Consider the following 11,594-nt stretch of genomic DNA (forward strand, 5'->3'; position numbering starts at 1 on the left):
GCCGACAGGCGGGCCGGACGCGCCTCGCTCGGTGCCTGCTGTCGGCGCTCCCACGCAGTGACTTCCACCTGACATGGGTTTGCCCCACTGGACCGTCACAGCCTTGTCACACTCGGGAGCACCAGCCGGCACCGCTGACTCTGCGCGGGGGTGTTTTAAATGGCAGCGTTAGCCGCCGAACGCAGAATTGTGGGAACCAGGGCGCTCGAGAGTCCACGAAGACTCTGGTCTCCAGAACCGGAGGCGGGCGTTGCACGGCCCACCTCCGCTGGGTCACGTGTGTTGGCGACTCGGGCTGTCCCTGTTTGCCGCGCGTCTGAGTGGCTACAGAAGCCCGGCGGGTCGAGATTTAGGGTCCCTGAGTTGAGCGAGGAGGGGGACTGCCAAGCACAGGACCCAGGGCGGGGAGGCGTGACTGGGAGCGTGGGGAGGGACGCCCCGCTGCGGACCCCACCCCAGTTGCACACCCCCAGACCTGTACAGATGGGCCTGGGACTGCATTTCAGTCGTTTGGCTACCGGGAAAGCTCGGGGGGCTCTCTCTCTCTGCCACCGCCTCTCCCCGCATCCCTGGCTGGCCGGGGTGGGAGCCAGGCTGACCCGGCTCGCTCACTCGTCTTGCTCCTCACAGACACGCAGCCCAAGAAGGTCCGGAAGGTGCCGCCGGGTCTCCCGTCCTCAGTGAGTTGTGGGATGGAGTGGGGTCCCACAGGCCAATTGCCCAGGCTCAGGGGCCCTCTCCGTGGGGTTACACAGCGTGTGACGGGGGGAGGGGGCACTTCTGCCCTGAGGCTGTCACTCTGACGCAGCCGGTCCCCACGGGCTCTGGCTCAGATCCCTCCTGTAGGAGAGCCCGATGTTCTTTGTGGCCAAGGCACCTTGGGAACGGTGTGAGGGGGCCCTGGGGTCCGGGTTCACAGGGTGCCAGGCCCAGCAGATGGCGCTGGGCTGGGCGGGGCTCACCAAGCCACGCTCCGGCGATTTGCTGGGGTCCCCGGCTCAGCCGCCGCCCTCTCCGCCTGGCCTCCTGCGCTGGCCCCAGGGTCCGGGTCAGGGCTGGCACTGCTCTGCGGCTGGGAGGTGCGGGTCAGGCTCTTTGAAGATCTGGTGTGGGAGGTCATCGACCCCCTGCTTCCCCATCTGAGTCCCCACCCCGGTCCCCTAGAACATCAGAGCTGAGCACCCCGGAGCCTGACTGAGCCACGGCCACGCCCCCGCTTCTGGTCTGTGCTAGGGCATTGCCAGCTGATCCCGGCACTTTCCTGCCGGCCCGGCCTCAGCTCCAGGGAGCGCCAGCCGATCAAAGTTGCCATGATCCTAGAACTTCCTGCCACCTTGAGGGCAGGCTGTTACCCCAGGGCCCTGCCTCTGCAGCCCGCACGTCTTCTGTGATCAGGGCTGGGGCCTCGGGGGCTTCCAAGACAGGGAACGAGGAAGGAGGAAGGGCTGGGGGCATCACAGATGGGCTCTGACAGGTCATGAAGGGTTGGCTGGGTGCAGGAGGGGGAAAGCATTCTTGGTAGGGGGTCCAGTCTGCAAAGGTCTCTGGCATCAGAGGCTGGAACTGGGGGCGGGAGGCAGGACAGGGAGGTGGAGGGTGGAGAAGGACCAGGAGAAAGGATGCCACTCGAGCCTTGAGTGCTGGGCCAGGGGAAGGCTGAGAGCGGCACAGAGCGATGGGGTGGTGGGTGGAGGGCAAGCCTGGGGACGGGGACCTCCCCATCTCACTTGAGCCCTCCTGCCTGACCGCATCTGCCCATCTGCAGGTGTACCCGTCCAGCTCAGGTGAGGACTATGGCAGGGACACCACCGCCTATCCATCTGCCAAGACCCCCAGCAGCGCCTATCCCCCCCCGTTCTACATGGCAGGTATGTGGGGGCTCACCTGAGACAGTTGGGGCTCCAGGTCCCTCGGCAACCTGCCCTCACCATCTGCCCCTCCACAGATGGCAGCCTGCACCCTTCGGCCGAGCTCTGGAGTACCTCGGGCCAGGCAGGCTTTGGGCCCATGCTGGGTGGGGGCTCGTCGCCCCTGCCCCTCCCGCCCGGTGGTGGCAGCTCTGTGGGGACTGGCGGCGGCGGCGGGTTTGGCAGCCTGCACCAGCATGAGCGCATGGTAGGCCCGCGTGATGGGCGGGGGCGGGGGCGGGCGTGGGGGCAGCGCCCCCAACGGATCCCCCTGACCCCATCCCCATCCACAGGGCTACCAGCTACACGGGACAGAGGTGAACGGCGGGCTCCCGGCAGTGTCCACCTTCTCCTCCGCCCCCACGGCCGCCTATGGCGGGGTCTCCAGCCACACGCCCCCCGTCAGCGGGGCCGACGGTCTCATGGGTACTGGCCCTCTTCACCCCGCTTCCAGATGGGGCCCCTCCAAGCTTGAAGCCTGGCTGGGTGCAGGAGCCAGGCCCTCGTCACTCACGTCCTTCCTCTCCTGGGCTTGCCCCACACAGGAGCTCAGGCTCCTTGGGCCACATCTGTGATGTTTGGAAATGGCCCTTTGAAGAATGGCTTCCCGGTTTACATCTGGGGAAACTGAGGCTCCAGGGAAAATGGCTCACGCGGGTCCTGCTACCTACCTGCCTGTCCCTAGAGCCTCTGTGGCGGCAGCGGACAGGATTTCAGGCCGTTAACCAAAATCGGGGGCTGCCCGGTGCTGGGTGGGGGCGTCCATGCTCGGCAGCCAAGCACATACGGGAGCTCCCGGGTGCGGGGGATGCCCCTTCCCTGAGGTTGGGCTTCACCTCTCTCCACCCTCCAGGCTCCCGCGGGACAACTGCCGGCAGCTCTGGGGACGCCCTTGGGAAGGCATTGGCCTCGGTGAGGCGTGGGACACGGTGGGGGAGGGGTGGCTGGGCTGGTGAGCCCCCGAGGCTGGTCCCTGACTGGTGGCCCCGTGTCTCTTCTCATCCCTTTTGCAGATCTACTCCCCGGATCACTCAAGCAATAACTTCTCCTCCAGCCCCTCGACCCCCGTGGGCTCCCCACAGGGCCTAGCAGGTCTGGGGGTGTTGCTGGGGAGGGGTGGGGGGTACATCTGGCGTGTGCAGCCCTCAGTGGGTGGAGAGCTGGAGGGACCTCTGCCTCAAGGCTTATGTGCCCATGGGCATCCAGGGAAGGCTCTCTGGAGGAGGTCTCCAGGGCAGTCCATGTTTGTGTGAACAGTGAGGGGCAGGTGGGATCTCGCAGGGCAGGGCAGAGGGTCCAAGAGCCAGAGTAACAGGCCCAGACTCCCCAGTGTGGACAGCGTTTGTCCACCCGGTATGTGATGGGCACCAGTTGCATGCCCTGGGTTTGGCTCTGCCAAGGAGGCCAGGTCCTCCTGTCCCCAAGAAGACCCACCTGGGGGTCAGCTCGTGGTGAGGTTTTATTAGACACCCCACAGGGCCTCACCTCTGCAGCGGGAGTCCTCAGGGACGCTCACCTCGCCCTGGCCCGTGCAGGGCCCCCGGGGTGAACCTCTGCCCAGCTCTGGCTCCAGCTGCTGGTACGGCAGGCTGGCCCCTGGGGCACCTACCACGTGTGCCGCTGGGCTGCCTTCCCCGTGGGAAGTGGGGCCTGGATTTTGGAGCCTGGAGCCTGTCTACTGGGTGGGTTCCCAGTAACTGCCTGGCTGGCTGGCCAGGGCTGAGTTTCCGTCGGCCCTGTGGGCGTGGGGGCCCCCGTGTGGCCAGCCCAGGCATCTCAGGCCCCTGGCCCACTCCCCACCCAGCCTCTCCCTCTGTCTCTGAGTCCGGCTGCTCGGACACCCAGCCTCAGGTGCCCCTGTTGACGCAACACCTACCCCTTCCAGGGACGTCGCAGTGGCCCCGACCAGGAGCCCCCGGTGCCTTATCGCCTAGCTATGATGGGGGTCTCCACAGCCTGGTGAGCTTCCTGCCCCAGCCTTCCGGGGCTGGTTGGGGGCTGTCCCTCGTGGGTGCGTGTGGCCGGGCCAGGGAGGGGGTGCCCCTCATGGGAGCGCCCGGTGGGGGGCGCGGTACACGTGGGTACAAGACTCACGGGGACCCTGGGGTGGGGGAGGTGGCCCGGGAGAGTGGCTCAGCGTGTCTGCTGTGGCCAGTTTACAGAACTTGGAAACCGTGGCCCCTAAGAGTCGTGAGGCCCCTGTGACTGGTGGAGTTCACAGGGCAGGCCCTTTGATGGTTCATTTGTCGGGCACAAGGTCCGGAGCTGTCACCGTGGTGGTGGCCAGCAGGACGCAAGTCGTGCGCAGGCCCCGCGGGGCTGTGTGGGGTCCCAGAGGCCCAGGCCCTTGACCGCCTCCCCCCTCCGCCCCGCAGCAGAGCAAGATGGAGGACCACCTGGACGAGGCCATCCACGTGCTGCGCAGCCACGCAGTGGGCACCTCAGCGGACGTGCACGGGCTGCTGCCTGGCCACGGGGCTCTGGCCTCCGGCTTTGCCGGCCCCGTCGTGCCACTAGGGGGGCGACACTCTGGCCTGGTGAGTGCCGCTGGAGGGTGGGCGGGGCAGGGGGCCCGGGCGGCGCAGCCCTGACGAGGCCACTCTGCTGTCCGCAGGTGGGAGGCGGCCACTCGGAAGACAGCCTTGTGGGCGGCGGCAGCCTCCTGCACAACCACGTGGCCCTCCCCAGCCAGCCCAGCAGCCTCCCTGACCTTGCTCGGCCGCCAGACTCCTACAGTGGTAAGCCTCAGCGGTGGGGCCCGGGGAGGGGCGGCCAGCACCTCGGGGCCACCTGTGCCCCGATCCCCTGCGCAGAGCCCGGCTGGTGCGTGGTGTGCCCCTAAACGGCCTCCTCTGGAGAGCGGTGACCTAGGGCTCATCCGGAGGGACTGAGCCGCCAGGCGCTGGGGTGGGTCCCTCACTACGCAGCGTCCCGTCGCCCTGCACTGGGAGGCCCTTTGGGAGGCTTCCTGCAGGGCGGTAGGGCCCCTCGCTCGTCCCGTGTTCAGCGGCTTAGTTCATGCTGCTCAGCCGGCCGTCGCTTGTTGAGCACTGGCTGTGTACTTGGGTCTTGTGTAGGCCCCTGGCGGTAAACTGGGAATTAAACAAAAAGCCCCGTCCCTGGGGGGTGACCCACAGTGGGCTAAATGCAGCAGGAACGGGGCTGGGGGAAAGTGGGGAGGGGTGCAGGGGTCCTTGTGGTTTTAAAGATGATGGCAGGGCAAGATTGTGCCGTTTGGGCAGAGCTGGGGAGGAACAGAGGCAGACAGACCCCCGGGGTGGTGCGTGTGGAGAGGCCCTGGGGCAGGACCGAGCCTGGTGTGCTGGAGAAGTAGTGAGGAGCCCTGTGTTGGGTGGTAGGAGAGGGAGGTGGGGTCAGGGAGGTGACAGGGCAAGTCCTGCAGGGTCCTGTGGATGGGGGAGGGCTTGGGCTTTGACCCTGAGGGACCTGGGAGCCCTGGAGGGCTGCCCCCAGAGCAGGGACCTGCCGGACTCTGTGCCCACAGGGCGCCCTCTGGCGGCAGCAGGGAGACTGGGGCGACCGGACCATGTGTGGCACCGGAAGCCACGGGTGGAGGGGACTGTGCTGGTCCAGGAAGGGTGGGGTGGGGGGCGAGTTCTGGGTTCTGAAGGCAGAGATCCCACAGGCTTTGCAGATGTGGAGGTGGTGGTGGGGTTCGGGTCTGGAGTTCAGGGAGGGTGCCGTCCAGGCATCCTGGGCACTTGGTGGAGCTCAGAGCCAGGTCCGTGGGCAGAGTCACCAGGCAGAGCGAGTGGACAGAGCCCCAGCCTGAGCATCGTGCCGCTTGGATGGGGGGCTCTTGACGTGTCAGGAGCTGTGTCGGGCTCCTGAGGTGAGGACCCACTGGAGCAGCATGGGGTCAGGCTGGTGGCTGGTGGGCTGTGAATTTTCCTGGAAAAGACCAAGGAGGTGACAGCACTTTGCACAAGGCTGGAGGGAGGAGGTGGTGATGGGCCAGTGAGGGTCTTGTGGTCACCAGTCCCAGGGGCACGGACACGGACTCTGCCACCGTGGTGGCAACCACGGCTGGAGAGGGTGCAGGGACTTTCTGCCTGGCCACTGCCTGGTGTCCCAAGCCCCCAGGAACCCCCCGCGCACCCCACATTAGGGCAGGTTCTCTTGTCCTGCCCAGGGGCCCTCCCCATCCCAGCCTCCCCACACCCCTCAAAACCCACTTGAGTTTGACAGCGAGCGATGCTCTGTGTTTCTTGATTTTTGCCACTTTATGCCGGGGGTCTCTCTGGGATACGTACAGTCGTCACGACTCGGGGGGGGGGGGGGCGCGACTTGACCTCTCAACAGTGCCCAGGACGCCCTGATGTCCGTGCTGTGGGACGGGGGTTCCCGGAGCTGAAACTCTTACCCCAGCTTCTCCCCCTCCCCTGCCTTGCCCTGCCCTCCCCTCTGCTACCCTCCTGGTTCATCTGTTGCTCAGCCCAGGCCCCATTCCCGGTGCGTGTTTTGCTCTCACCGAGTATCGAGTTCAGCATTGCTGTGTGCCTTCTAACCCTGTATTTCATGACGTGGTTTTGGGCTTTTGTAAAATTGGTATCTGGCTGGCATGTTGGGGCTGAGGACGGACCCTGGCCCTGATGCGGGACGTTAGGTTGTTTCCAACTGTCTGCTTTTGCACTAGGTGCTTTCTGGAACGTTCTGGAACATGTCTCCAGAGTGTGCACAAGAGTTTCTCGGGTGTGATTCCAGGTTGTGGGGTTTGGAGGTATGCATGTGTCCACCTTCCCCAGAGAATGCCGGACTGTCCCAAACTGGCCATGCCAACTTCCTCCCACAGGCGCTACTTCACGTTGTAGGGCCCTGTTGTTTGGCCACCTTCGTGACTTGCTGGATCCCGATTTGCATTTCCTCAGTTTATTGACGCAGTGAAGCGGATTTCCATGCGGCCATATCCGCTTCCTTGTGTCTGAATTGCCCATTTGGGAAAGCTCCCAAAGCTCCCTGTTTTCCTGTTGAGCTCCTGATCCTTTTCTTGTTGATTTGTAGGAGTTCTTTACAAATTATGGAGACCAAGCCCTCACTGGTTTATACAGGACATGTTATTTTTTTTTTCTAAACATTTTATTTATCTGACAGAGAGAGACACAGCGAGAGAGGGAACCCAAGCAGGGGGAGTGGGAGAGGGAGAAAGCAGGCTCTCTGCTGAGCAGGGAGCCCGATGTGGGGCTCGATCCCAGGACCCCGGGACCCTGACCCGAGCCGAAGGCAGACGCTTAAGGACTGAGCCACTCAGGCACTCCAGAACATGGATTTTCTAATTGTGCGCTGCAGGGCCCTATTTTATGTCAGCTACAAGAGTTTTGTTAAATGACATGACTGGGTATCTTTTTTTTTTTTTTTTTTTTAATATTTATTTATTTGACAGAGAGAGACACAGCGAGGGAGGGAACACAAGCAGGGGGAGTGGGAGAGGGAGAAGCAGGCTTCCCGCGGAGCAGGGAGCCCGATGCGGGGCTCGATCCCAGGACCCCGGGATCATGACCTGAGCCGAAGGCAGACGCTTAAGGACTGAGCCACCCAGGCGCCCCAAGGACACTTATTTTCTATCCTGTGGCATATCTTCTTATCTCTTGGTGGTATCCTGGCAATCAGAAATTCTCAATTAGGATACAGTCCAGTTTATCAATTTGTTTCTTCTTTCAAGAACAGCTCATTTAGTATTTTAGGAGATACTGAGTCACAGCAGGATTTCAGTACATTTTCTTCTGAAGGTTGTCAGGTCTTAGTCTGGAGCTGGTGACTGGTGTGAGGTAGGGACCTAATTCTAGGTGTGTTTTCTGTTTTATCGTTGGGGTTTTTTGGTTTGTTTTTTGGGATTTTTTTGCACATGGAGGCCTGGCTTTCCCCAGAGACCTCACTGCCTCCCACGAGGGGCAGAAGGGGTTGGTCAGGTGGCCCTGGACGTGCCCAGACGCTAAGCCCAGGCCTGTTGCAGGACTCGGGCGCGCCGGGGCTGTCTCGGGTGCTGGTGAGATCAAACGGGAGGAGAAGGAGGACGAGGAGAACACTTCCGTGGCCGACAACTCCGAGGAGGAGAAGAAGGAGCTGAAGCCCCCCCGCGCTCGGACCAGGTGCCCGCCCCTCCTCAGCCCCCGGCCGGGCCCGCCTGTCGGGACGCACGCACACGCACACGCACACACACACGCAGGCCGCTCCGCGGGGCCGTCGGCGGGCCCCCCGCCTGCCCCCCGCCTCACTGTCTCCCTCTGGCCCCCGGGCCCCCCCCATAGCCCGGACGAGGACGAGGACGACCTTCTCCCCCCAGAGCAGAAGGCTGAGCGGGAGAAGGAGCGCCGGGTGGCCAATAACGCTCGGGAGCGGCTGCGGGTCCGAGACATCAATGAGGCTTTTAAGGAGCTGGGGCGCATGTGCCAGCTGCACCTGAGCAGCGAGAAGCCCCAGACCAAACTGCTCGTCCTGCACCAGGCCGTGTCGGTCATCCTGAACCTGGAGCAGCAGGTGCGAGGTCAGTGGGGGCGCCGCTCCCCTCCCCGCCAGCGCTGCCCTCGCTCCCCCGCTCCTGGAGCCGGCCCCGCCCCCCGCTGTGACCGCCCCGCCCCCGCTGTGACCGCCCCGCCCCCCGCACCACAGTCCCTGCCCCCTCTGGAAATGGGACGATGACACTCTCTGGACTCCTAGCTCTGCAGATCTGGGCACTTTGGCTCTCAATTCCGTCCCTGGACCCCAGGGATGCCCGCCCACCCCAACCCTCCTTTCTCGGGAAGGCTCTAGTCCTCTGGCTGAGGCCCCTGTGCCCCGGGGCCACAGGTCACACTGTCGCTCTGGACAGACACATTGTTGTGGGGCCACTTCAGCCCATCAGCCCCCATCTACAGGTGGGGTCCCCCACCCCCGTTTCCCAGGGCCGGGTGAGGATCCGGAAAGGCCCCCATGTGACTTGGCTCCCCAGCTCAGCTGCTTCCTTAACTAAGCCTCCCGCGCCTGGCGCCCGTTAACCCTTTCTCTCCTGCAGCGCTGTCACTTGGACCGGAGCTGGGGCCCTCGCCCCCCCGGCCTGCTGTCCCCTCAGCTCTGAGGGTTCTGTGTTTCCATGGTGGTGCCTGCCTCTCTGCTCTCTGCCTCTCGCACTCCACCCCCATCCCAGCCCATCCGTCCCTCCGCTTCCACGGCAGCCCCTCCTACCTCGCACTTGCTGCCCAAGCCCTGGATGGCAGGGCTGCGACCTTGGGGTCTTTCCTCCCCCAAAGCCCCCCAGTTGGGACTTGAGGGAAGAAAGGGGACCAAGGGGTGCACCAGCCTCAGGCCTGTCAGTTTGGTCTGCGCGCTTGTCCTGGGCTCCGGGGGCCGCCGCCGCCACCTGGCGGGATCCACTCAGGCCCAAGGGCGGGTGGGCGGGTGGGTGGACAAGGGCACAGTCTCACCCCGCCCCCCACGGTGGGAGCAGGACAGGGCCCCCGGGAGCTGCTCACATGCAAGCGCTTCGGCCCGTCCTCCACCTCTGGGGTGCACACCAGGGCCGGGCCTTCACCCACTTTGTTTCACGTTCCCCAGGACCAGGCGTGGCAGGTGTCCCGTTGCCATTTGCCCCCATCCCGCCCAGGAGGAGACAGAGTGACTTGTGCAGAGCCACGTGGCTGGCAGTTGGTAGGGCCTGAGCCAGGCTTTGGACCTCGCGGGCAGGTGTCTGAGCGTTCGAGTCCTGTGTGTGGCCGGGGCCCGGTACACAGCAGGTGCTCAGTAACTTCACCGCCCAGGGCAGCTGGGGTGTTCGCAGTAGTGATGAGCGGCCCGGGGAGCCGACGCTCCCCGCCCAGACTGGGGGCCCCTGCGAGGTGCGCCCGGGGGCCATTCCACGGCCCGCTCTTGGGGCTGCCGGAGTCCAGTGCGGGCAGGGGCGGGCGTCGGGCCCTTGCCTCTTCTCTGCCTCTCCCACCCACACTGGTCGGGTCAGGCCTAGCACTCCCGGACCCAGCTGCGCGGAGCCGGGGAGACCATCCCAGGAGGGGCTCTGGGCCTCCCCTGCCCCCCGGCCAGTCCTTGGCATGTGGAATGGGCTCCACACGGAGTCCCAGACGGGGACTCCGGGCCCGCCCTCCCTGCCCTGGGGACAGTCCCACGGTGCTCTCCTTGGGGTGTCACCACACACACAGCCTTGCCTGTGGCCAGGCCGCAGGCGCACACAGACAGGCACACGCCCTGCGTGCACGGGAGCGCGCACACGCACGCGCAGCCCGCAGGCCCCGGCCTGCCCGCCCGCCCGGCTGCTGACTAACAGAGGCCTCGGTGCTGTAACCCAGCAGTACGGAGGATGTGCTGTCCCTGGAGGAGAAAGACCTGAGGGACCGGGAGAGGCGCATGGCCAATAACGCCCGGGAGCGGGTGCGCGTGCGGGACATTAACGAGGCCTTCCGGGAGCTGGGGCGCATGTGCCAGATGCACCTCAAGTCGGACAAGGCACAGACCAAACTGCTCATCCTGCAGCAGGCCGTGCAGGTCATCCTGGGCCTGGAGCAGCAGGTGCGAGGTAGGCTTCCAGGCCAGGTGTCCCGCCCCGTCCAGTCCCCCCCGCCCCCTCCCTGCGTGCAGGCTCTAGGCGCTCCGTCCACGCTCAGTGGGCGCACTCGGGCCCCCGGACGGCAGTCTGCTCTTCTGGCCCCCTGCGCCCACCACCTCCCTCCCTGAGGGACCCTCTCCCACATTGCTCTCCCCCTCCCCCCAGAGCGTAACCTGAACCCCAAAGCGGCTTGCCTGAAGCGGCGAGAAGAGGAGAAGGTGTCGGGTGTGGTCGGAGACCCCCAGATGGTGCTTTCGGCCGCCCACCCAGGCCTGAGCGAGGCCCACAACCCCGCGGGGCACATGTGAGGAGGGGCGCCGTGCGGGACCAGCGAGCCGGCCCGGTCCCTGCCGCACGCACGCACGCCTGTCATGAGCACGGAGCCCGCGCCACCGGGGGGGGGGGGGGGGGCGGCTGCCCCGCCCCCGGCCCCCAGCTCCGGGCCTCACTGCCTTGACGCCGTGGGACTTCCCTGATGGATCCTGAAACCGCAGCCCGGGCCGAAAGGGGCAGTTTTGTTTTGTTTTGTTTGTAAACAAAACCGGAAAGCAAGATACACACTTTGTCAGAAAAGATGAAAAAAATGCCTTAAGTAGAAAACGCGGGAGAGTCCAAACCTACCACTTGCCGGAGGGAGAAGCAAGAGGGCTCGCCTCGCGGAGCCGCCGTGAATCGTGCCTACGCCTGACCTGTGTCTTAAGGAAAATAAAGAACGTTAGTTAGATTTTTTTTTTAATGTATTAGGAAATTAGCAAGGAGGATGCCTTTGGTCTCTTTTTTTTTTTTTAAGCTTTTTTGCATACGTTTTGTAAGCAACAAATTTTTTGTATAAAAGTCTCGTGTCTCTTGCTATTTCTGCTGCTGTCTCTAGAACTGAGCGTTGCATTTCATGATCAACCAGATTATTAAAAGTTGTATTAAAAAGACCCAGTGTAAACCTGAGGTCCCCCCCCCCCCCCCCCCCCCCCCCCCGCTCTGGGAGCCGCTGGTCACAGGGAGCGATGGCAGATGTTGTCTCCTCGTTGCTTTTTCAGAGGTCGGGTGGTTTCCTGGTTTCGTGTATCTGGGGCATGGTGGGCAGGCCTTTCCCTGACGGGGGTTCTCCTTCCAGGGTTCCTTGCTCCATCCTCTCCCCT

The 11,594-nt window shown here is 64.3% G+C and overlaps 1 protein-coding gene across 21 annotated transcripts in view; it reads left to right on the forward strand.

The window, feature by feature from the left end:
• The window catches only part of TCF3 (transcription factor 3), a 32,740-nt gene extending 21,356 nt beyond the window's left edge, over positions 1–11,384 (forward strand). For 2 of the 21 annotated variants that reach the window (XM_064574242.1, XM_064574247.1), the window contains exons 8-19: positions 631–680; positions 1,766–1,868; positions 1,946–2,115; positions 2,201–2,333; positions 2,761–2,819; positions 2,921–2,999; positions 3,793–3,866; positions 4,283–4,444; positions 4,522–4,645; positions 7,879–8,014; positions 8,174–8,402; positions 9,456–10,191. In XM_064574242.1, the coding sequence (XP_064430312.1) occupies positions 631–680; positions 1,766–1,868; positions 1,946–2,115; positions 2,201–2,333; positions 2,761–2,819; positions 2,921–2,999; positions 3,793–3,866; positions 4,283–4,444; positions 4,522–4,645; positions 7,879–8,014; positions 8,174–8,402; positions 9,456–10,172 (2,036 nt within the window). In that variant the 3' untranslated portion in view covers positions 10,173–10,191. The other 19 variants (XR_010406197.1, XR_010406199.1, XR_010406201.1 and 16 more) reach the window with 19 other exon arrangements.
• The last annotated feature ends 210 nt before the right edge of the window (positions 11,385–11,594 follow it).

This window comes from Mirounga angustirostris, unplaced genomic scaffold (assembly GCF_029215605.1).
Source record: "Mirounga angustirostris isolate CCGP_5_RB_7025 unplaced genomic scaffold, mMirAng1.0.hap1 SCAF_1, whole genome shotgun sequence".
Lineage (NCBI taxonomy): Eukaryota > Metazoa > Chordata > Mammalia > Carnivora > Phocidae > Mirounga > Mirounga angustirostris.